The sequence below is a fragment of the Rhinopithecus bieti genome, unplaced genomic scaffold (genome assembly GCF_001698545.2).
Source record: "Rhinopithecus bieti isolate Rb0 unplaced genomic scaffold, ASM169854v2 scaffold_76167, whole genome shotgun sequence".
Taxonomy (NCBI): Eukaryota; Metazoa; Chordata; class Mammalia; order Primates; family Cercopithecidae; genus Rhinopithecus; species Rhinopithecus bieti.
Genome location: NW_016828260.1, coordinates 170,841 through 196,262, shown reverse-complemented (window position 1 = coordinate 196,262; position 25,422 = coordinate 170,841). Strand labels below are relative to the sequence as shown.

Here is a 25,422-nt window from a genome sequence, read left to right as displayed (position 1 = left end):
AAACCTCGTCTCTACTAAAAATACAAAAATTAGCCAGGTGTGGTGGCGAGCCTATAGTCCTAGCTACTCAGGAGGCTGAGGTTGGAGAATCACTTGAACCTGGGAGGCAGAGGTTGCAGTGAGCGGAGATGGTGCCACTACACTTCAGCCTGGGCGACAGAGCGAGACTCCATCTCAACAAAAAGTAAAAAGAAAAAGAAAACAAAGGGGCTTTCCGTTTCCATGGCCTAGCCTTCACCTACTGCCCTCTTTTGCCCACTGCCAATGGATCCCTCACTATCAGCCCCCTCCTACCATCCAGGTACCCAATTATCATTCATTCAGCAGTTGCACGCTGGGTGCCCAGTGGAGAAAAAACAGCCCAGGAATTAGCAGTCTAGTTAGAAGATGCTATTCATTGTCACTGAGTACTTATTTATTGAGCATCTATTATACTTTTTTTTTTTTTTGAGACAGACTCTCGCTTTGTTGCCCAGGCTGGAGTGCAGTGGTGCAATCATGGCTCACTGCAGCCTCGACCTCCCGGGCTCAAGAGTTTCTCACACCTCAGTCTCCCAAGTAGCTGGGACTACAGATGTGAACCACTACGCCCAGCTCTATTTTTTTTTTTTTTTGAGATGGATTCTCGTATTGTCCCCTGGGCTGGAGTTCAGTGGTGCGATCTCAGCTCACTGCAACCTCCGCCTCCCAGGTTCAAGCAATTCTCCTGCCTCAGCCTCCCGAGTATCTGGGGTTACAGGTGCCTGCCACCACGCCCAGCTAATTTTTCGTATTTTTAGTAGAGACGGGATTTCACTATGCTGGCCAGCCTGGTCTCGAATACCTGGGCTCCAGTGATCCTACCAGTCTTGGCCTCCCAAAGTGCTGAGATTACAGGCGCCTACTACCACACCCGGCTAATTTTGTATTTTTAGTAGAGATGGGGTTTCCCCATGCTGGCCAAGTTGGTCTCGAACTCCTGACCTCAGGTGATCCACCTGCCTCAGCCTCCTAAAGTTCTGGGATTACAGGTGTGAGCCACAGAGTGCCCGACCTTACTATGTTCTAAGCACTAATATCAATGAGCAAATTTTATCCTTACAATAACTTCACAAAGATATTAAACATGTATTATGTGCCAGGATTGTATTCAAATATTTTATGTATATTTTATGGATATGTTATGTATGTTTGTGTATATTCATTCGTTTTATCTTTACCAACCCTATGAGGTAGGTATACTATTAATATTATTTTCACCATTTCTTTTCTTTTCTTTTTTTTGAGACAGGGTCTCAGTGTGTCACCCAGGCTGGAGTAGGTGGTGCCATCTCGGCATACTGCAACCTCTGCCTCCTGGGTACAAGCGATTCTCCTGCCTCAGTCTCCCAAGTAGCTGGAATTACAGGCCTGAGCTACCACGCCTGGCTAATTTTTGTATTTTTATTTATTTATTTTTTTTTTAATTTTTTTTTTTGAGGCGAGTCTTGCTCTGTCGCCCAGGCTGGAGTGCAGTGGCCGGATCTCAGCTCACTGCAAGTTCCGCCTCCCGGGTTCCCGCCATTCTCCTGCCTCAGCCTCCCAAGTAGCTGGGACTACAGGTGCCCGCCACCTCGCCCGGCTAGTTTTTTGTATTTTTTAGTAGAGACGGGGTTTCACCGTGTTAGCCAGGATGGTCTCGATCTCCTGACCTCGTGATCCGCCCGTCTCGGCCTCCCAAAGTGCTGGGATTACAGGCTTGAGCCACCGCGCCCGGCCACTAGCACTTCTTTATGCTTGCATCTTGAACACAAGTTTCTGAGACTCCAAAAAAAAAAAAAAAAATCCAGATCATGTGGTGCAGCATTGATCTGCTCCCCACCAGCTGCTCGCATTGCCATAATCCCCTACCTTAACCTTCAGCTAAAATAAGCTCTCACATGGCTGTAATCCTTGCCGTTCCCTACTACCTTTCTCCCAGCCTGCTTCATTCATCTTGGTTTCCTGCCTGTCTGAAGCACCTGAGCCTGTGACTCCTGGTGAAAATATCCTGCTGGCCAGGCTTGGTGGCTCACGCCTGCAATCCCAGCACTTTGGGAGGCCGAGGAGGGTGGATCATGAGGTCAGGAGTTCGAGATCAGCCTGGCCAACATGGTGAAACCCCGTCTCTACTAAAAATACAAAAATTAGCCAGGCATGGTGGCTTGCGCCTGTAGTCCCAGATACCTGTGAGGCTGAGGCATGAGAATTGCTCGAACCCAGGAGGTGGAGGTTGCAGTGAGCTGAGATCGCGCCATTGCACTCTAGCTTGGGCAACAGAGCAGGACTCTGTCTCAAAAAATAGAAAATAAAAAGAACACATCCTGTCTTGCTGGGGTCAGATCCATGTCCAAGTCATCTCTGTGCCCCTGCTCCCCAGCTGGGGGATGAGAAGAGTCAGGGAGTGAGTGGGGAAGGAGGAGGAGGAGTGAATGAACGGCTGTGGGAAGTGCTGTGATGGGTGCTTTATGCATTCAGGGTGCAGAGGAAGGAGACACCCTTGTGAGCTCTGCCACTCTGGGAAGTCTCCCAGAAGTTGAGGTTGGAACAAAGGTGTGCTGCCTCCCACCAAGTGCCATGGAATTAGACTAGCTGTTTTTTTTTTTTTTTAATGGAGTCTGGCTCTGTCGCCCAGGTTGGAGTACAGTGGTGCAATCTTGGCTCACTGCAACCTCCACTTCCCAGGTTCAAGCGATTCTCCTGCCTCAGCCTCCTGAGTAGCTGGGACTACAGGCACACACCACCATGCCCAGTTAGATTTTTTTTGTTTGTTTATATTTTTAGTAGAGAGGGGGTTTCATGATGTTGGCCAGACTGGTCTTGAACGCCTGACCTCAGATGATCCGCCTGCCTCAGCCTCCCAAAGTGGTGGGTTTACAGGCGTGAGCCACTGTGCCTGGCCCAGACTAGCTGGGTTTATGTGAATCCTGGCTCCACCCCTTTCCAGCTACATGACAAGCTCTCTGAACTGCAGTTTCCTGGTCTGTAAAATAGACCATGAAATAGTAATTCAGAAAATGAGGATTATTAATGAGTCTTAAATGACATATAAAGCATACAATAATGTCTTAGCAAGGACTCAAACATGAGTTTTTATTATTTGACATCTTTTTTTTTTTGAGACAGGGTCTCACTAGGCTAGGCTAGGCCAGGTTAGAGGGTAATGGCACAATCATAGCCCACCGTAACTTTGAACTCCTGGATTCAAGTAATTCTCCCACCCCAGCCTCCCGAGTAGCTGCTACTATAGGCGTGCACCACCACACCCGGCTGGCTAACTTCTGTATTTTTGGGTAGAGAAGGGGTTTTGCCATGTTGCCCAGGCTGGTCTCGAGCTCCTGGCCTCAAGTGATCCTCCCACCTCGGCCTCCCAAAGGGCTGGGATTACAGTCGTGAGCCACTGCACCTGGCCAAAAAATACGTTTGTTTGTTTGTTTGTTTGTTTGTTTGTTTTAAGAGATGAGGTCTCGGCTGGGCTCGGGGTAATCTTAGCACTTTGGGAGGCTGAGTGGGGGGATAACGAGGTCAAGAGATCGAGACCATCCTGGCCAACATGGTGAAACCCCACCTCTACTAAAAATAGAAAAATTAGCCAGGTGTGGTGTCGCACGCCTGTAGTCCCCAGCTACTTGAGAGGCTGAGGCTGGAGAATCGCTTGAACCCAGGAGGTGGAGGTTGCAGTGAACCGAGATCGCACCACTGTACTCCAGCCTGGCGACAGAGCAAGACTCCGTCTCAAACAAAAACAAAAACCAAAACCAGAGATGAGGTCTCGCTATGTTTGCCCAGACTAGCCTTAAGCTCCTGGACTCAAGCAATCTTCCCATCTCACCGTTCCTAGTAGCTGGGACTTACAGGTGAACTTTCAGCTCTTGAGCAAGGTTTGGGGAAAGGAGACTTGAAAATTTCAGACTCTCAGGGCCACCTCCTGCTTGCAGTTTGCAGTGGCTTCCCGGGGGCGCCCAAGGTTGACCTGCAGCCTGGCTACCGAGAGGGGCTGAAGGCCTCCTGGGGCTGGGAAGTCGGTGGAATCCAGGAGCCTCCGTTTCCTGGAAAACAGCTCCACCTGCTGGCTGTTGTGCGCCTGCAGTCTTGACCTTGGCCGAGTCTGCATGGGGAAGGGAAATGCGTGCTGGTCCAGCTGGGGGGCGCATGGAGGGCACATCGGTGCCACGGTTGGGATGGAGGCGTATGGGATGGGACGAGGGCAGAGGTCGACATGCCGTTCTGCGTGGATGTATGAGGCGCGAGTTTTGTGAGCACTGTGGGTGTGCGAGCAGCATGTGGTATTGGGTGTGTGCCGTGTGGGTATCCTGCGCGACGTATGGCGTAGGACGTAAGTGTGAGGCGGCAGGGGGTTATGCGGTTGGAGGCAAAGTGGGAAGCGTGAAGTGTTGAAGGGGCGTGTTTGTGTTGTGTTGGGATATATGTTGTGCAAGAGTTGCCAACGCTGTGGATGTGTGGAGGGCGTGTAGTCTCTGAGGTGCACAATATTGTTGGTAGGAGGTGTTGGGGAGTGTGTTCGGGAAATGTAATTAAGAAACAAAATATCTCAACCCAACAAACTTCTCCACATAGTAGAGACAGAAAACAATTTTGTTATTATTTTTGATTAAAAACTTGTGAAATGGGCCGGGCATGGTGGCTCACGCCTGTAATCCCAGCACTTTGGGAGGCTGAGGCGGGCGGATCACCTGAGGTCGGGAGTTCTAGACCAGCCTGACCAACAAGGAGAAACCCCGTCTCTACTAAAAGTACAAAAAATTAGCCAAGCATGGTGGAGCATGTCTGTAATCTCAGCTCCTCAGGAGGCTGAGGCAGGAGAATCACTTGAACCCGGGAGGTGGAGGTTGCAGTGATCCGAGATTTGCGCCACTGCACTCCAGCCTGGGCAACAAAAGCAAAACTCCATCTCAAAAAAAAAAAAAAGTTTTAAAATGTATTATTATTTTTCGTACAGTTGGGGGTTTTACTATATTGCCAAAGCAGGTCTTAATGCTCAGCCTGAAGTGATCCTCCCACCTTGGCCTCCCAAAGTGCTGGGATTACAGATGTGAACCACTGTGCCTGGCCTTAAATTGTATGTATTTATTTTTAGAGAGAGGGTCCTGCTGTGTTGCCCAGGCTAGAGTGCAGTGGTGAGATCATAGCTCACTTCAGCCTTGAACTCCCGGGCTCAATCAGCCTCCCAAGGACTACAGGTGTGCATCACCACACCCACTAATTATTATTACTTTTTGTAGAGACAGGATCTTGCTATATTGCCCAGGCTGGCCTCGAACCCTAGACCTCTAGTGATCCTCCCACCTCAGGCTCCCAGTGCTGGGATTACAGACATAAGCCACCATGCCTGGGCTGGTTTTATTATTGAATAAGCATAATTTTTCTTTCTTTTTTGACATGGAGTTTCACTCTTGTTGGCCAGGCTGGAGTGCAATGGCATGATCTCAGCTCACCAGAACCTCTGCCTCCTGGGTTCAAGTAATCCTCCTGCCTCAGGCTCCCGAGTAGCTAGGATTACAGATGCCCACGACAATGCCTGGCTAATTTTTTGTATTTTAGTAGAAAATACACCATCATATTGGCCAGGCTGGTCTCGAACTCCTGATCTCAGGCGATACACTTGCCTCAGCCTCCCAAAGTACTGGGATTACAGGCATGAGTCACTGCGCCCAGCTTGAATAAGCATTAAATTAGAATCATCACTGGCAATCTGCTAAAAGATTGCAAAGGCAGAAAGAAATATCTCATCCTTCATTACAGCCAAGCAGGTATAAACCATTATCCTGTTTTCAGGATAAAATTTCAAATTCCATACTGTTACAGGAGTTGCAGGTTCATATGCCCACTGTGTAGTCACAGCTCTGTGACTCTGAGACCGTGGGGACGCAGCAGAGAGTTTAATGATCGCAGGGTGCCGAGTGAGGTGATGGGAGGAGACCCTCAAATCTCTCTCCAAGGAGTTCTGGGCTGGGGTTTTTAAGGGGTTTGTGGAGGGTGATGGGCTTGAAAATTGGGGTCATTGATTGGTTGGGAAGGGGGATGAAATCGTCAGGGTGTAGAAGCTGCATTTTGCGGGGAGTCAGCTCCTTGTGGGGTCCTTCAGGTCAGCTGAGTCAGTAGTTCCATCAAGACCTGAAGGAATATCTCAAACGGAATACCTAATATGATGTCCAAGCTATGATTCGAGAGCAGTTAGGGGGAACTATAATCTTGTGACAGGGGCTATGTGACTGTGAGGCCACAGGCACCGGATGGCTTTGGGGAAGCAGGTCAGGGAGCAGCTGCCCTGAGATCAATGCTGAGCGCACCACAAGCTTGGTTTCTTTACACTTCTCCTGCTCCCTTCTTCCCAAGTTTATAGGGGCGGTTGCAATACCATGTTTTCAAGATAAACAATGACTGGTCCTCAAGTAAGAGGACTTGACAACATCTTTAGTCAAACGTAGTTCAGCCTTTTTTGTGTGTGTGTGTGAGACGGAGTCTTGCTCTTGCTCTGTTGCCCAGGCTGGAGTGCAGTGGCGTGATCTCGGCTCAGTGCAAGCTCCGCCTCCTGGGTTCACGCCATTCTCCCGCCTCAGCCTCCCGAGTAGCTGGGACTGTAGGTGCCCGCCACCTCGCCCGGCTAATTTTTTGTATTTTTAGTAGAGAAGGGGTTTCACCATGTTAGCCAGGATGGTCTCGATCTCCTGACCTCATGATCTGCCCGCCTCAGCCTTCCAAAGTGCTGGGATTACAGGCGTGAGCCACCGCGCCTGGCCTTTTTTAAATTTTATTTTATTTTATTTATTTTTTGCGACAGTCTGGCTCTGTCACCGAGGCTGGAGGGCAGTGGCTCGATCTCAGGTCACTGAAACCTCCACCTCCCGGGTTCAAGCGATCCTCCTGTCTCAGCCTCCCAAGTAGCTGGGAATACAGGCGCACACCACCATGCCCAGCTAATTTTTTTTTTTTTTTTGCATTTTAGTAGAAATGGGGTTTCACCATGTTGGCCAGGCTGGTCTCGAACTCCTGACTTCAGGTGATCCGCCCGCCTCGGCCTCCCAAAGTGCTGGGATTACAGGCATGAGCCACCGCGCCCGGCCAGCCTTATTCTTTCTTTAAAGCATTTTTGAGACAGGGTCTGGCCCTGTTACCCAGGCTGGGGTGCAGTGGTGCGATCTCCGCCTCCCGGGCTCCAGCGAAACTCCCACCTCAGCCTCCTGAGTAGTTGGGACCACAGAGGGGTGCCACCAAGCCGGGTAATTTTTGCATTCTTAGTAGAGATGCGGTTTCGCCACATTGGCCGGGCTGGTCTCAAACTCCTGAGCTCAATCAATCTGCCCGCCTCAGCCTCTCAAAGTACAGGGATTACAGGAGTGAGGCACCGCGCCTGGTTAAATCCGCGGTTTCCACAAGGAATTCCAGGCCCGTCTTCTTCCTCCCGGAAACTTTACCACTCGAGGACTACATTTCCCAGGATGCCCTGCCCCTAACCAAGCCGGAAGATGGGTGTCTTGGATGGGCGGGTCCGGGAGAAGCTAAGCTGTGGAGAGGAGGCCCAGCCAATGGGTGAGGCCGACTGAATCGAAACCTATGGTGATTGCCCCGAGGTGATTGGAATCTTTGGCGCCTTAGTTTCAGAGGTGGGAGCATGATGAGCGGGTACAGAGACCAATGAAAAGGCGGGAAGGCGGATCCCGCGCGTGTGGGCGTGAAGAGGTGCTGACGAGCAGGCTGCTTGTCCAATGCAAGGCGAAAGTCGCTGAAGGGGGCAGGGCGAGGTGAGAGGAGGCGGGCGTGTGTTGTGGAGGAACGTGTGCTATGGCGGAGCCTGTGGGGAAGCGCGGTCGCTTGTCCCGAGGTAGCGGTACGGGCCGAGGGGGTCGGAGCGGCTGGGGCGGTCGGGGCCGGCGTCCTCGGGCCCAGCGGTCTCCATCCCGGAGCACTCTGGACGTCGTGTCTGTGGACTTGGTCAGCGACAGCGATGAGGAAATTGTGGAGGTCACCAGCGCTCGCTGTGCCGCCGACGAGGTTGAGGTTGCACCCTCGGAGTCCCCGGGACCGGTCGCGTCCCGGGATGACAGCGACAGTGACAGCGAAGGGGCGGACGCGCGGCCCGCAGGACCCCCGCGGGAGCCGGTCAGGCGGCGGCGGCGGCTGGTACTGGATCCGGGGGAGGCTCCGCTGGTTCCGGTGTACTCGGGGAAGGTGCGTCTGGTCCCGGGGAGGGGACAGGCGGAAGGGCCAGGGGCTTGGCCTCCGGCGGGGGTAGGGCTGTAGGGGTGTTGAGGCTGGGGTTCTGGGGCTGGTCCTGGGGGGCTAGGGTGTTGGAGGCAGGGAGAGGCAGGGCTCCGGGACTTTCTGCAGACCGGGGTGGTGAAGGAGGGTGGGATGCGTTGGAAGTTTAGGATTTCTAGGAGCTAGAGTCTTGGGGGCACAAGGAGGCTGAAGAACTGGGGTTCTTGAGGGTTTGGAGAGGGACTGGGAGGACCTGGGGCCGTTGGATTTCGAGGTTGGGGCCCGTGGCAAATGAAGCCAGGGAGCTGGGGTATTGGGGGTTGGAGTCCATGCGGGTTCAGAGAGGACTGGGCAGCTCCAGGAGGCCGGGGTCCCCCGATGGTCGTGTGAGCTAGGGGGCTGAGAATCCCTAAGAGTCTGGGGTAGAGGGGCGACTAGTAACCTAGTTAAAAAGGACAAGGAAGCACACATCTTCAGACTGTCTTAGGCAGATGGAGGAAAGGGTGAAGGGTACTTCCATTCTGAATCCTGGGGAAGCTGGATTCCTAGGTTGCCAGGAGAGGGTCAAGGTGTCCACGATCTTAGGGAGGATTTGGGAGCTGGTTGTCAGGGAATAATCACCCCGTTTTTTCCTTCTGTAGGGGGAGGACTTGGGCCTGACCCGTCTCCCTCCTTGTCTTTGCAGGTTAAAAGTAGCCTTTGCCTTATACCAGATGACCTATCCCTCCTGAAACTCTATCCTCCAGGGGATGAGGAAGGTAAGGGAGGGCATTCAGGGAGAGGCATGCAGCGCTGGCTTCTCTTAGGAGACTTTCTGTGGTTTATATTTCTGCAGTCAGTTGTCTCCTGAGGCTCAAGGGAAGGGTGTGGGAGAGGGGATTCCTGCATCCCAGCCAGAGGAGCTGGATTGTTAACAAGCATAGAATGTATTAATGTATACATTTCTGGTGCCACCTAAAGAGGTGCTGATTCCGTAGTCCTGGGCAGGGCAAGAGGCAGTGAGGTGTTGAGAATCTGTGACACCTTGTTACATCTACAGCAAGTTCCTTGGGAACACTGGAGCCAGCAGGGTGTTCTCTGAATCTTATCAGGGATGCCCTGTCTTTGTCCTCCCCCAGTGATGCATTTTTTGCAAACTCAAGGGCAGGGAATAGGAATCAAGTCTAAAAAGGAAATAATCCAGTGGGCAAATGGAGACCTTGGACCAAGACTCTTGTGCCATGAGGGAGTATGGTGGGGTGATTAAAAGCAGACAGGAGCCATCTGGCCTGGGTTTGAATCTCAGTTCTCGCTCTCTCTTTTTTTTTTTGAGACAGAGTTTCGCTCTTGTTGCCCAAGCTGGAGTGCAATGGCGCGATCTCTTTTTCCTGGGTTCAAGCAATTCTCCTGCCCAAGCCTTCCCAGTAGCTGGGATTACAGGCGCGCACCACCACGCCTGGCTAATTTTTTGTATTTTTTAGTAGAGATGGGGTTTCACCATGTTGGCCTGGCTGGTCTTGAACTCCTGACCTCAGGTGATCCACCCATCTTGGCCTCCCAAAGTGCTGAGATTACAGGCATGAGCCACCGTGCCCAGCCTCAGCTCTATCTCTTAATAGCTGTGTGATCTTAGGCAAATTTCTTTTTTCTTTTTTTTTTTGAGACAGTCTCACTTTGTCACCGAGGCTGGAGTGTAGTGGCGCGATCTCAGCTCACTGCAACCTCCATCTCCCAGGGTCAAGCCATTCTCCTGCCTCAGCCTCCTGAGTAGCAGGGATTACAGGTGCCCACCACCATGTCTGGCTAATTTTTGTGTTTTTAGTAGAGATGGGGTTTCATCATGTTGGCCAGGCTGATCTCGAACTCCTGACCTTAGGTGATCTGTCCGCCTTGGCCTCCCAAAGTGCTGGGATTATAGGCGTGAGCCACCATGCCCGGCCTGGGCAAGTTTCTTAATTTCTCAATGCTTCAATTTCCTCATTATGAAAGTGGGGATAATAGTAGACCCCATTTTGGTGCAGATTTTGGTGAGAATTAACGAAAGGGAATATAGGGAGAGCTGCCTCTTGGCTAGATATATGCTTTAGGACAGTACCTAGGACATAGAAGTGCTATGCAAAAGGTACCCCTATCCCTGATACTCAAAACGTGGGCCCAGCTTGCTAGAAATGCAGAATCAGCTGGGCGCAGTGGCTCAAAGTGCTGTAATCCCAGCACTTTGGGAGGCTGAGATGGGAGGATTGCTGGAGCCCAGGAGTTCAAGACCAGCCTGTGCAATATGATGAGACCCTATTTTTACAGAAAAATAAAAAAAAAGGCGTGGTGATGTGTACTTGTAGTCCTAGCTACTCAGGAGGCTGAGGTGGGAGAATCACCTGAGCTCAGGAAGTCGAGGCTGCAGTGAGCCATGATCATGCCACTGCACTCCAACCTAGGTGACACAGTAAGACCCAGTCTCAAAAAAAAAAGAAAAAAGAAATGTAGAATCACAGGCCTCTCGCAGCTGCTATATTTAGTAAGGACAGAATTTCACGCCTTCAGCATTACTGGCATTTTTTGGACTGGAAAATTCTTTGGTGTTAGAAGCTATCCTGTACATTGTAGAAAGTTTAGCGGCATCCTGACTTCCATCCCTGGGAAGTATTATACCTCAGCCCCCTCGCCCTCCACATTTTGATAACCAATATTGTCTCTAGACATTGCTACATGTCCCCTCAGAGGCAAAATTGTCCCTGGTTGAGAGCCACTGATCTAGGGTTTCTTATTTTTTAATTTTCACAGTATTTATTTTTGTGGTTTGTGATGATCTTTTTTTTTTTTTTCTTTTGAGACGGAGTCTCGCTCTGTCGCCCAGGCTGGAGTGCAGTGGCCGGATCTCAGTTCACTGCAAGCTCCGCCTCCCTGGTTTACGCCATTCTCCTGCCTCAGCCTCCGGAGTAGCTGGGACTACAGGCGCCCGCCACCTCGCCCGGCTAGCTTTTGTATTTTTTTTAGTAGAGACGGGGTTTCACCGTGTTAGCCAGGATGGTCTCGAACTCCTGACCTCGTGATCCGCCCGTCTCGGCCTCCCAAAGTGCTGGGATTACAGGCTTGAGCCATCGCGCCCGGCCTTGTGATGATCTTTTATTGACAGCGGGCAAATAGAAATTTCTGTATTATAGAAAATAATACCTGGTTTCCTTTCATGAGAAATGTAAGTCAATTTTAAGTTAATATGAGCTATCTTTATACTAAATAGCAGTCTCATCCCCTGCCCCCTTTCCCAGTATTATCGTGTGGCCCTGTGTGTGCCAGGGGCTCCGTGGTCTCCTCCTTTCCTGGGATCTTCTTGAAGCCTCTGACTTGTTTCTTCTTGGCCTTTGCTGGCCTCCCTTGGATAACCGCCTTCTACCTTCTCTTCCTTTGCCCCCAGAGGTGGAGCTGGCAGATTCGAGTGGTCTCTACCAGGAGGGCTCGCCATCACCAGGCTCTCCCTGGAAGACAAAGCTGAGGACTAAGGATAAAGAAGAGAAGAAAAAGACAGAGTTTCTGTGAGTGAGGCCAGGGCCCTTGGGCCCTGGGAGCAGGAAATGAGTTGAAGGGGTAAGCGGAGGCAGGTAGGACCCTTGGGTGGCTCTTGAAAGGGTAAGAAGAAGGGATAGAAGGACTGTTGAGGTTCATGTGGGGAATGCAGTGCTCGGGAAAAGAGGTGGCTTACCCTGGGAGGTGACAGTGCACCCTTCAGGACCACTCTTGGGAGTGGATTCTGAGACCCTAGTAATGCGAGTTTAAGGTGTGGTTCCAATCCCGCTTCTGTCCTCTCCATGATTCTCTTTCTTCATCTGTAAAACCCCGTTTTACAGCCTGGGAAACAGAGAGAGACCCTGTCTCTATAAAAAGTAAAATAAAAATTAGCCTAGCATGGTGGCATACTCCTGTAAACCCAGCTGCTCAGGAGGCTGAGGTGGGAAGATCACTTGATCCCAGGAGTCGAAGGCTGCAGTGAGCCATGATCGTGCCACTGTACTCCAGCCTGGGTGACAGAGTGAGACCCTGTCTCTAAAAAGCAAATAAACAGACAGACAAAAAACTCCCCGAAACCTGGGAATAATAGTGGCACTTGTGTCAATAAATTGCTAAGTCAATCAAGAGTTAACACTTGACTGGGCACAATGGCTCTTGCCTGTAATCCCAGCACTTTGGGAGGCCAAGGGGAGTGAATCACTTGAGCCCAGGAGTTCAAGACCAGCCTGGACAACACTGGACATATGGTAAGTACTTGCCCTCTGTCAGATATTATTGGACGTTTTCCTGGGAAGTGACAATCTCAAAAGTGAGGCATTTTCTTCCCTAATATTCAGGTCATGTAAATATAAAAATGATGCCTCAGGCTTTCCCTCTCCCCTACCCCTGCCTTCCAGTGAAATGGGGGTTATTGGAAGCTGCTCCCGCTTTATTTTTTAAATGTATTTTTACATTTTTAGAGATAGAGCCTCACTCCATTGCCCAGGCTGGAGTGCAGTGGTGTGATCATAGCTTACTGCAGCCTCAAATTCCTGGGTTCAAGTGACCCTCCCACCTCAGCCTCCTGAGTAACTGGGACTACAGCTGTGTTCCACTATGCCTGGCTAATTATGTAGAAATAGGGTCTCCCCATCTTGCCTAGCCTGGTCTTGGACTCCTGGGCTCGAGTGATTCTCCTGGCTCAGCCTCCCAAAGTGCTGGGATTACAGGTGTGATCCATTGTGTCCGACTGTGCTTCCTCTTGATTGTCCAAGAATCTGGTTTTTAGGGATTTGTGGGGCCAGACTCCCTCCATTGCCTCCGTCCTACCGTCTCTTGCTTCTACAGGGATCTGGACAACTCTCCTCTGTCCCCACCTTCAACAAGGACCAAAAGCAGAAAGCATACTCGGGCACTCAAGAAATTAAGGTGCCAAGTGCAGGGGCTCTGGCTGGGATGGAAGAGGGCACTCCGGGAGGGTGGCTGACTCCAGTTGACCCAGAGTCCTGTCTGCACTGCAGTGAGGTGAACAAGCGCCTCCAGGATCTCCGTTCCTGCCTGAGCCCCAAGCTACCTCAGGGCCAAGAGCAGCAGGGCCAAGAGGACGAAGTGGTCTTGGTGGAAGGGCCCACCCTCCCAGAGACCCCCCGACTCTTCCCGCTCAAAATCCGTTGCCGGGCTGACCTGGTCAGATTGCCCCTCAGAATGGTGAGTGCCTGAGGCCCATGGGAGAAGGACCTAAGGAGCTGCTTCTGGAGAGATGGTGGTGTCCAGCAGGGGTGTCCTGGCAGAAGGGACTGTCATCCTTTTCCCATCCTGCTCTCTGGAGCTGCCCATCATTCTTTTCAGTCTGTCCTGCCTTCACACTTTCTGTTTCCTCCGTCTGCATTTTCCCAGTGCTCCCCTCTCTTTCTGGCAAACTTTCTACCCATTCTTCAAGGCTCCTCATAAGCATCCTGTGTCTTTTTTTTTTTTTCTTCAAAAAGTGGTCTCACTGTGTCCAGGCTGGTTCCAAAATTGTCCCTCATTGACCTCCCAAAGTGCTGGGATTCCAAGTGTGAAGCATCCTGTCAGTTCTAAGAAGCTTTTTTTGGGAGTCTCTCTTACCTTCCTCCCTAGGAACCTGGGCTTCCCTCTTGGACTTGCTCTCACTGCCCTGGACACAGCAGATGTCACTCAGTAACCCTGAGTTCCCCCAGCTTCCTGGCAAAGCATGATACTTTTGTAGGGATAAACCTGTTTCAACACCAGGAATGATGACAGACGTTACCATTACTGATGCACTGTGCATCAGTCAAGCAACTAAGGCAGAGGTTGCAGACTCGCAGCCCATGGTTTTTCCAACCGTGTGTCTGCTTTCTTTGCCCTGTAGACTTATTTTATTTTATTATTTTTTATTATTTTTATTTTTTGAGACAGAGTCTCACTCTGTTGCCTAGGCTGGAGTGCAGTGGCATGATCTTGGCTTACTGAAAACTTCGCCTCCCAGGTTCAAGCGATTCTCCCACCTCAGCCTCCCAAGTAGCTGGGACTACAGGTGCCCGCCACCATGCCCAACTAATTTTTGTATTTTTAGTAGAGGCAGGGCTTCACCATATTGGCCAGGCTGGTCTTGAACTCCTGATCTCAAGTGATCCCCTGCGTCGGCCTCCCAAAGTGTTGGGATTACAGGCATGAGCCACTGTGCCCAGCCTATTTTATTTTTTAAACATAGAGATGGGGGCCAGGCATGGTGGCTCACTCCTGTAATCCCAGCACTTTGGAAGGCCAAAGTGAGAGGATCACTTAGAGGCCAGGACTTCAAGACCAGCCTGGGCAAAATAGTGAGACCTTGTCTCTACTAAAAATAAAAAAATTAACCAGGCATGGTGGTGCAGACCTGTAGTCCCAGCAACTTGGGAGGCTGATGCAGGAGAATCTTCTGAGTCCAGGAGTTGGAGGCTGCAGTGAGCTGTGATTGTGCCACTGCACTACAGCCTGGGTGACAGAGCAAGACCCTTGTCTCTAAAAAAAAAAAAAAAAAAATGGAGGTGTGATCTTGCTTTGTTGCTCAGGCTGATCTTGAACTCCTGACCCCAAGCAAGCCTCCCGCCTCGGCCTCTCAAAATGCTGAGATTAGAGGTGTGAGCCACCATGCCTGACCAAGTGCTTTAAAAATATACGAGTTTGTTGTCACCTTTGTGATGGGTGATTTCATACAAAGGTCCAGATTTCTGGCTGGGTGTGGTGCCTCACACCTGTAATCCCAGCACTTTTGGGAGGCCAAGGCGGGCAGATCACCTGAGGTCAGGAGTTTGAGACCAGCCTGGCCAACATGATGAAACCCCATCTCTACTAAAAATACAAAAATTAGCTGGGCGTGTTGGTGGGTCCGTGTAATTTCAGCAACTCAGAGGCTGAGGCAGGAGAATCACTGGAACCCAGGGAGAGGAGGTTTCAGTGAGCCAAGATTGCGCCACTACCCTCCAGCCTGGGTGAAAGAGTGAGACTCTGCCTCAGATCTCACTTGAGATCAGGAGTTCAAGACCAGCCCGGCCAATATGGTGAAGCCCGTCTCTACTAAAATTATACAAAGAAAGGAAAAAAAAAAAGGTCCAGATTTCTGGCTTCTCTTAAAAAATAGGAAGATGCGGCCAGGTGTGGTGGCTTACACCTGTAATCCCTGTACTTTGGGAGGCCGAGGCAGGTTGATCACCTGAATTCAAGAGTTCGAGACCAGCCTGGCAGGAGAATCACTTGAACCCGGGAGGCGGAGGTTGCAGTGAGCCGAGATTGCGCCACTACACTCCAACCTGGTTAACAAGAGCAAAACTCCCTCTCAAAAAAAAAGAAAAAAATAGGACGATGTCACACTGGCCCACGTTCCCATGCAGTGCCAATCAACTGGAACTGTGTAACAGCCAGCCTGTCTAGGTGGCATGTGAGTTCCAGTTTGCTACAATCCCCATCACCCCTTTCTTTGTCCTAACCCGTGGCTGCTATATTTCTTTGTGTTACTCGCCTGTACCCCTTGCTGACACGATTTTATTCTATACCTTACTAGGTAAATATGATGAAACTCACAGCTGAGGAGTTTAGCAAGTAGCTAAGGCCAGAGCTTGTGTTTGGGTGGTTTGGGGGGGTGTGGATTTCAAGGCAGGAAGACCTCTTTTGCTTCTTGTTCCCATCCCTAGTCGGAGCCCCTGCAGAGTGTGGTGGACCACATGGCCACCCACCTTGGGGTGTCCCCAAGCAGGATCCTTTTGCTTTTTGGAGAGACAGAGCTATCACCTACTGCCACTCCCAGGACCCTAAAGCTCGGAGTGGCTGACATCATTGGTGAGAGGAAGGCAGGGAGGTGGGGCCTTGAGGCATTTGCCAGGGGAAGGGGATACAGGGAGAGGTTCAGCACGGGCCCTGCTTCCAAGCCCCCATTTAGCCCTGGCTTCCTGATTCTGCCTCCCACAGACTGTGTGGTACTAGCAAGTTCTCCAGAGGCCACAGAGACATCCCAACAGCTCCAGCTCCGGGTGCAGGGAAAGGAGAAACACCAGACACTGGAAGTCTCACTGTCTCGAGTGAGTGGGAGAGATGGCTCTCCACGCCCTTCACCCTGTCCTCTGCTGCCTCTCGTCTCTCTTGTCAGTTAATGGAGGATGGATTTCCCTAATCTAGACTTGCAGGAGACACTGCCCTGCATGTTCTTGGGTTCCCAGACATTCTAGGTAGTGGGAAAACCCATCATTCAGCTTCCCTCATCGCTACTGCTGGTGCTGTCTGCCCTAGTCTGGGTGCTGCCTCGGTCTCCTGACTCCTTCTGATTAAAACGGAAAGGACCCTTGGACGGTAATCAGTAAAACCCATCAAAATAACAATGAAGGCCACACGGCTAAGTGCCAGTCCCTGTGCAGAAGGATAATATCCTTACGTTCAGGATCTTATTTAATTTCATAACAATCTGATGTGGGAAAGCACTGTTATCCTCAGTTGGCAATAAGAAGACTGAGTTCTAGAGAGATGGAATAAGCAACTTGGTGCAGTCATTTTTTTTTTTTTTTTTGAGAGTCTCAGTCTGTCGCCCAGGCTGGAGTCTGGCATGATCTTGGCTCACTGCAACCTCTGCCTTCTGAGTTTCAAGTGATTCTCCTGCCTCAGCCTCCCGAGTAGCTGGGATTACAGATGCACATGCTGGGCTAATTTTTGTATTTTTAGTAGAGATGGGGTTTCACCATGTTGGCCAGGCTGGTCTCAAACACCTGACCTCAAGTGATCCACCCGCCTTGGCCTCCCAAAGTGTTGGGATTACAGGTGTGAGCCACCACACCTGGCCTGCTGCATTCATTTCTTAAGTCTACTGTAACAAAATACACAAACTGGGTGGCTTAAAACAATAGAAACCTATTTCCTTACACTTCTGGAGGCTAGAAGTCTGAATTGAAGGTATTGGCACGGCCTGGTTCCATCTGAGAATCTGGGTGGAAACCTTCCTTACCTGTTTCTAGCTTCTGCTGGTGGCCAGAGTTTCTTGGCTTGCAGCTGTGTCACTCCAGTCTCTCCCTCTGTGATCACATGGTGTTCTCCATGTGTCTCTGTGTTCATCTCTCTTCTTGGAAAGACATAGGTCATGTTGGGCTAGCCCCACCCTAACCAAGCACAACCTCATCTCAACTTGATTATATCTGCAAAGTCCCTACTTTCTTTTTTTTTTTTTTTTTTTTTTTTTGAGACGGAGTCTTGCTCTGCCGCCCAGGCTGGAGTGCAGTGGCCGGCTCTCAGCTCACTGCAAGCTCCGCCTCCCGGGTTGATGCCATTCTCCTGTCTCAGCCTCCCTAGTAGCTGGGACTACAGGCGCCCGCCTTGTCGCCCGGCTGGTTTTTTGTATTTTTTAGTAGAGACGGGGTTTCACCGTATTAGCCAGGATGGTCTCGATCTCCTGACCTTGTGATCCGCCCGTCTCGGCCTCCCAAAGTGCTGGGATTACAGGCTTGAGCCACCGCGCCCGGCCCAAAGTCCCTACTTTCAAATAAAGTTACATTCATATTTACTAGGGGTTAGGACCGCAAAGTACCTTTTCAGGGGAATCCAGTTCAACCGTTAACACACTGTTCTCTAGCCCCCATCAAATTCATGGCCTTCCCATCTGCAAAATATATACATCCCATTCCAGTATCCCTGCAAGTCTTAACCCATCCCAGCATCAACTCTTAAGCCCAAAATCTCATTTAAATATAATCAAGAAGTCCTAATTTTATTTTCTAAATCATTAAATCAGTTTTGGATGAGACTTGGTATGGTCCATTCTGGGACAAAATTCCTCTCTCTGTGGACCCATGAAATCTAGAAAATAAGTTATTCACTTCTAAAATACAGTGATGGGACAGACATAGGATACACATTCCCATTTTAAAAGGGAGAAATTGGGCCAGGTGTGGTGGCTCACACCTGTAATCCCAACTCCTGTAGTCCTAGCTCCCCAGGTGGCTGAGGCAGGAGGATTGCTTGAGCCTGGGAGATCGAGGTTGTAGTGAGCCATGATTGCACCACCTTTATCGGAAAGTTTTATTCCAGTTACCAATAACATATTCCTCATTTCCTCCAGACACCTCACCAGAAACACCTTTAATATTCATATTTCTAGCAGCCTTCTGTTCATAACAATATATGCATCCTCTTAAGATGATAGGAGCTTTCTCTGCACCTCTCCTCTTTGTGAGTCTGCAGGGACATTCCCTTTAATGTCCATATTTCTACCAGCAGTTTCTTTTTTTTTTTTTTTTTTTTTTTTTGAGGCGGAGTCTCGCTCTGTCGCCCGGACTGGAGTGCAGTGGCCGGATCTCAGTTCACTGCAAGCTCCGCCTCCCGGGTTTGCGCCATTCTCCCGCCTCAGCCTCCCGAGTAGCTGGGACTACAGGCGCCCGCCACCTCGCCCGGCTAGTGTTTGTATTTTTAGTAGAGACGGGGTTTCACTGTGTTAGCCAGGATGGTCTCGATCTCCTGACCTCGTGATCCGCCCGTCTCGGCCTCCCAAAGTGCTGGGATTACAGGCTTGAGCCACCGCGCCCGGCCTCTACCAGCAGTTTCTTCAAGGCAGTCTAGGTTTTTTCTAACATGCATCTCAGAATTCTTCCAGCTTCGGCCAGGCGGGTGCCTTACATCTGTAATCCTAACACTTTGAGAGGCCAACATGGACAGATTGCTTGAGCTCAGGAGTTCAAGACCAGCCCAGGCAACATAGTGAAACCCTGCTTCTACAAAAAATACAAAAATTAGCCCAGCATGCTGGCACACACCTATAGTTCCAGCTACCCAGGAGGCTGAGGTGTGAGGATCGCTTGTGCCTAGGAGATTGAGGCTGCAGTGAGCCGAGACTGGGCCACTGCACTCCAGCCTAGGAGACAGAGCAAGACCCTAGCTCAAAAAAAAAAAAAAAAAAATTCTTCCAGCCTTGATCCAATTCCAAATCCACTGTTACATTTAACTATTTATTCCAGCAGCACCCCACTTTTGTATTTTGGCTGTTGTAACAAAGTACCACAAATTGGGTGGCTTAAAACAACATAAATTTATTCTCTCATTGTTCTGGAGGGTAGAAGTTTTTTTTTTTTTTTTTTTTTTTTTTTTTTTGAGACGGAGTCTCGCTCTGTCACCCAGGCTGGAGTGCTGTGGCCGGATCTCCAGCTCACTGCAAGCTCCGGCCATCCCGGGTCACGCCATTCTCCTGTCTCAGCCTGCCCGAGCTAGCTGGGACTACAGGCGCCGCCACGTCGCCCGGCCTAGTTTTTTGTAATTTTTTAGTAGAGACGGGGGTTCACCGTGTTAGCCAGGATGGTCTCGAATCTCCTGAGCCTCGTGATCCGCCCCGTCTTCGGCCTCCCCCAAAGTGCTGGGATTGACAGGCTTCGAGCCAAGCCCGCGCCCCCCGGCCTGGAGGTAGTAGAAGTTTGAAATCAAGGTGTTAGCTGAGCCAGGGTCTCTGAAGATATGGGGAAAAAAACAAACTCAGGATTTTTTTCTTTCTTTTTTTTTTTTAAGGTGTGTGTGCACCTGTAGTCCCAGCTACTCAGGAGACTGAGGCAGAAGAATCCCTTGAACCCGGGAGGCAGAGGTTGCAGTGCGCCAAGATCAAGCCACTGCACTCCAGCCTGGGCGACAAAACTAGACTTCTTCTCAACAAAAAAAAAAAAGAGAGAGCCAGGGTCTTGCTCTGTTGCCTGGGCTGGAGTACAGTGGTGTGATCTTGGCTTACCACAGCCTCAAACTCCTGGGCTCAAGTGATCCTTCCACCTCAGCCTCCTGAGTAGCTGGGACTACAGGTGTGTGCCACTACCCTTGGTTAATTTTTTAATTTTTTTTGTGTAGATGGGGTCTCACTATGTTGCCCAGGCTGGACTCAAACTCCTGGGCTCGGCCCAGCATGGTGGGTCACGCCTGTAATCCCAGCATTTTGGGAGACCGAGTTGGGTGGATCATGAGGTCAGGAGGTCGAGACCATCCTGGCTAACATGGTGAAACCCTTTCTCTACTAAAAATACAAAAAATTAGCCGGGTGTGATGGCAGGTGCCTATAGTCCCAGCTACTCTGGAGGCTGAGGCAGGAGAATGGCATGAACCCGGGAAGCGGAGCTTGCAGTGAGCCGAAATAGAGCCAAAGTGAGACTCCGTCTCAAAGGAAAAAAAAAAAAAAAAGAATAAAAAAAAACTTCTGGGCTCAACCCATCCTCCCACCTCGGCCTCCCAAAGTGTTGGGATTACAGGCATGAACCACTGTACCTGGTCCCCTCCTTGGGTTTAATTTGCTAGAGCAGCTTACAGAACTCAGGGAGACACTTGCATTTACTGGTTTATTATAACGGATGTTAACAAAGGATACAGATGAAGGGATGTGTAGGGCACAGCATGGGAAAAGGGTGCAGAGCTTCCATATCCTCCCTGGGCATCATTCTCCGGGAATCACCACATGTTCAACTATTGGGAAGTTCTCCAAACCCTGTCCTTTGGATTTTTATGGAAGCTTTGTTATATAGGCATGACTGATTAAATCATGGATTATTGGTGGTAGCTCAACCTTCACTCTCTCCCTCCTTGGAGGTTGGGGGGTGGGGAAAAAGTCCCAACTCTCTTATCCTACCTTGGTCTTTCTAGTGACCATCACCGTTCCTGAAGCTCTCTAGGGGCTGTCAGCCACCAGTCAACTAATTAGCATACAAAAAGATACTTAACTCTTTCCCAGAGATTTTAGGAATTTTATACCAGGAAACATACAAAGACCAAATATATATTTGACAACATCACACAGTCCCTCAGGGTCTCTCTGTGGAACCTGCCCTGTCTCCTCCTGGCTCCTGCTGGCGGCCCGCAGTCCTTGGTGTTCTTGCTCTGTCACCATGCGTGCGCTCCCCCTCATGTCTGTTTCTGTGTCTGTTTCGTGAGCATACCAGTCCCAGGCTGGGCGCAGGGGCTCACGCCTGTCATCCCAGCACTTTGGGAGGCCAAAGTGGGTAGATCATCTGAACTCAGGAAGTTTGAGACCAGCCTGGGCAACATAGAGAAACTCTGTCTCTACTAAAAATACAAAAACAGCTGGGTACGGTGGCCTGTGCCTGTAGTCACAGCTACTCAGGAGGCTGAGGTGGGAGAATTGCTTGAACCCAGGAGGCAGAGGTTGCAGTGAGCTGTCTACCAGTCCCACGGCATTAGCACTCATTCTAATCCAGTACAATCTCAACTTGATTGCGTCTGCAAAGGCCCCATCTCCAAATCAGATCACATTCACATTCACACTTACCAGGGGTTAAGACCACAAGGTGTCTTCTCTGGGGGACACAACCTGTAACATTTTTTTAAGGTCACACAATCTAATAGGTGTGAGAGCCTGGACTCCAGCTTGGCTCATCCTTACTCTAGAATCTGGGCTCTCTTAGTCATTGGTACACACTTCCGTTTCATAGGGGAGGAGGCCGAGGCTGGGAGGACTTGCCTGACTCAGAGCCTGCACCCCTAAGCCTTGGGCTCGTGGCCCCCACCCTCTGCCTGAGCAACTTGGAGCCCAGAGGGATGACAGGATTTGTCCCAGCTCCCAGAGAGGAGCCGGGCTGGGCTGGCTTCTTTGTCCTCTCTCCTTTTCCCGCATGGGGCCCTGACTTTATTGTTTCCGCCCCTTCCCCTGTCCTCCCTGTCCCAAGTTTCCTGTCTGTCCCTACAGGATCCCCACCCCCTTTCATGTTCTGATGTACATTTTCATTTCTTTCCATCCAGGATTCCCCTCTAAAGACCCTCATGTCCCGCTATGAGGAGGCCATGGGACTGTCGGGACGGAAGCTCTCCTTCTTCTTTGATGGGACAAAGCTTTCAGGCAGGGAGCTGCCAGCTGACCTGGGCATGGAATCTGGGGACCTCATTGAGGTCTGGGGCTGACACCCCACTCCCTGTTTAATGGCCCAGCCTGGACTTGGGGAGAATGACTCCCCGTTTTTTTGCCCCATAAGGGCTAGCAGAAGCTGAGGTAGAACTTACCTTTAAGCTGCAGCAAAATCAAGGAGTGACTTTTGTCCCCTCCTGTTGACCCTGGTTTAGAGCCGTTAACCACTTGGTGAGTTGTGTGGGTGGTGTTGCCCTGGGTGGCCTGTGGCTCCGTCCACAAGTCATGCTGAGTTTTGCAGCCTCTGTGACATGGAGATGTCCCCTCACCCCTCCCCTTTCACCATCATCCTGTTTTCCTCATGGAAATGTCTGCTCTATGAAACTATGCATATATTGAAAGTGAACTGAAACAAATGAGGGTTGGGTGGGAGCTTCCAGGCCTGGGACTTACACCATGCCTAGCCTAGCAGAGGACTTAGTCCCATTTGGAGCTTGGGAGTGACATTTACTTGAGGCTTATACACTGGTGTGGTTGCCTGGTTTGCAGGAAATGACCAAGCTCACACCTGCTGGCTGAAGTGTAAGCAGACAACTGGGGTACTCTTTTGAAGGATGAAGGTGGTGGATTCTCAGCCCTGGGGGTCTTCCTCACCCGAGGACCCTTCAGATCCACCCTTTCTAGTTTACGTTTCCTGGTGCACACCTTTAAGGCATAACAGCACATTCATCCCTTTGGTTTGGGATCTCAGGAATACAATCCCATGCAAAGATTCTCTGGTTTTATGGCTTTTTTCCCTTCCTTTACACCATCCTCTCCCATAAGCACCCACGTCTTTGAATATGAATGTATTTGTAAAATACCACGTTTCATGTGTGAACATATGCTTTTACTGTACATAGTGCTATTGTGCAATACGTCTTACGCCATTTTCACTCAATGTGTGCTAAGATCTAGCCCCATTACCTCTTCTAGAAATGCAGTATTGCTTTGACCTGCCACGTGGCACTCCACAATGTCAATTGCCACTTACACACATTACCTCAATGGGGGACACCTGGGTGCCTCTGACCCCCTCGGCACCGGATACAGGCCACGATAAACATCCTTTCGTGTGTTCCCTTCTGTGCTTGTGTGGCATATGTACCCAGGGTGGGCTTAAAGGTCACAGAGGTCAGTTTCTTTATGGTTTTCCAGATTTTCTTTAGAATGGTGACTGACCCCCCTACTTGAGGCCACCCTTTTCTCCTTATCCTTGCCAGCACTTGTATTGCCAGACTACCTAATTTTTGCCAGTCTGATAGGTATATAGTGGTGCTGTGCTTTAATATACATTGATCTGATCAGCATTCATTTGGGGAATTTTTTCATTTAGCCTTTCTGGTTTCCTTGCCTGTGCATTGCCCATTTTCTCATGGAGTTTCTTATCTTTTTTGGTTTATTCTCAGGAGTTGCTTGTACATTCCTGGGCAATTGCAAATAATTCCAAGAATGGACATTTGGGCTGGGTATGGAGGTTCACCAGTAATCCCAACACTTCGGGAGGCTGAGGCAGAAAGATCGCTTCAGCCCAGGAGTTTGAGACCAGCCTGGGCAACATAGCGAGACCTTGTCTCTACAAAAAAAAATTAAAAAGGGGGCTTTGGGAGGCCGAGGCGGGTGGATCACGAGGTCAGGAGATTGAGACCATCCTGGCCAACAAAATTAGCTGGTCATGGTGGCGTATACCTGTAGTCCCAGCTACTCTGGAGGCTGAGGCAGGGGAATCACTTAAATCCGGGAGGTGGAGATTGCAGTGACCCAAGGTTCTACCACTGCACTTCAGCTTGGGGACAGAGCAAGGCTCTGTCTCAAAAAAAAAAAAAAAAAAAAAGTTTAAAGGGGAAAAAATTGAAATTTTCTTTTATCTAGGGGTATCTTCACTGAACAGAAATTCTTAATTTTGGCTAGGCGTGATGGCTCACGTCTGTAATCCCAGCACTTTTGGTGGCCGAGGTGGGTGGATCACTTAGGGCCAGGAGTTCAAGACCGCCCTGACCAAGTTGGTGAAATCCCATCTCTACTAAAAATACAAAAATTAGCTGGGCGTGGTGGTGCATGCTTGTAATCCCAGCTACTCGGGAGGCAGAGGCAGGAGAATCACTTGAACCCGGGAGGTGGAGGTTGCAATGAGCCAAGACAGCGCCACTACACTTCAGCCTGAGTGACAGAGAGAGACTGTATCTCAAAAAAAAAAAAAAAAGAAAAATTTAATTTTAGTGTAGACAGTATTATGAACTATCTTGTTCTGCAGTTGGTTGCTTTTTGATTGCTTATTTGATAGAGTTGTTAAGATATTTTACATTTTCTCCTGTTAGCTGTTTAGCTTTTCCTTTCATATTGAGAACACTACACAGTGCTGAAGTCCAGCTGGTACACACAGGGGTGGCACCTTGGCTGCATCTGTTCTCAACAGTCAGACACTTCTTCTGATTGGTTAATGCTGGGCTGTACTGGTTGCTAAATATTGAACATCATTTTAAAACTATTTGAGATGCACTTTTGTACTCAGGAGGCCAAGGTACGAGGATTGCTTGAGCCCAGAAGTTTGAGACCAGCCTGGGCAACACAGTGAGACCTTGTCTCTTAAAAAAAGAAAAAGAAATCAGCTGGGCATAGTTTCTTATGCCTTTAATCCCAGCACTTTGGGAGGCTGAGGTGGTGGATCACCAGAGGTCAGGAGTTCAAGACCAGCCTGGCCAACGTGGTGACACCTTGTCTCTACTGAAAATACAAAAAACAAAGAAAGAAAAAAACCTAGGTGTGGTGGCGCACGCCTATAATCCCAGCTACGTCGGGAGGCTGAGGCAGGAGAATTGCTTGAACCCAGGAGGCAGAGGTTGCAGTGAGTCGAGATCGCGCCATTGCACTCCAGCCTGGGCGACAAGAGTGAAACTCTGTCTGAAATAAATAAATAAATAAATAAATAAAAGATCCAGTGAAATACACCTTTGTATATGAGATCCAAGTTTCACTTTTTGTGATACAATAAGCCATTTTCTCAGTAATGTCTACTAAAAAAAAAAGCCATTAACCTTTCTCTGACATTTGCATGATTTTAACAAAAGTATGTCAATTTCTTAAAATGTTTTGTTGGAATGTGGCATTCCTTTGAATTTTATGACATTAAAAGAATCTACAACATGGTACAGCTCTCCACTTTTTAGCTTTTTAAATGTCCATTAATAAGTTTGAATATGTTAAAATTATACATTTAACCTCAACAGAATAAATGGCAATATGTTCAACTTGTGTATACTGGAGGATTTTTGTCTTTGTGGCCCTCATGTGACCCCCCACTAAGACCCTTGTGACAGAAACTGTTAGTCCTTCACATCCATTCTTCCTCCTTCTGCGGTACTAGAACC

General features: G+C 49.7%; 1 protein-coding gene across 1 annotated transcript; it reads left to right on the top strand.

Annotated features, from left to right (window-relative positions):
* The first annotated feature begins 7,551 nt into the window (after positions 1-7,551).
* NFATC2IP (nuclear factor of activated T cells 2 interacting protein) lies at positions 7,552-22,880 on the top strand. Its single transcript, XM_017864417.1, has 8 exons — positions 7,552-8,187; positions 8,903-8,975; positions 11,609-11,726; positions 13,027-13,107; positions 13,200-13,386; positions 15,852-15,996; positions 16,126-16,235; positions 21,913-22,880. The coding sequence occupies exons 1-8, from the start codon at positions 7,801-7,803 to the stop codon at positions 22,069-22,071; spliced, it is 1,260 nt and encodes a 419-aa protein (XP_017719906.1). The 5' UTR covers positions 7,552-7,800; the 3' UTR covers positions 22,072-22,880.
* Positions 22,881-25,422: the final 2,542 nt, after the last annotated feature.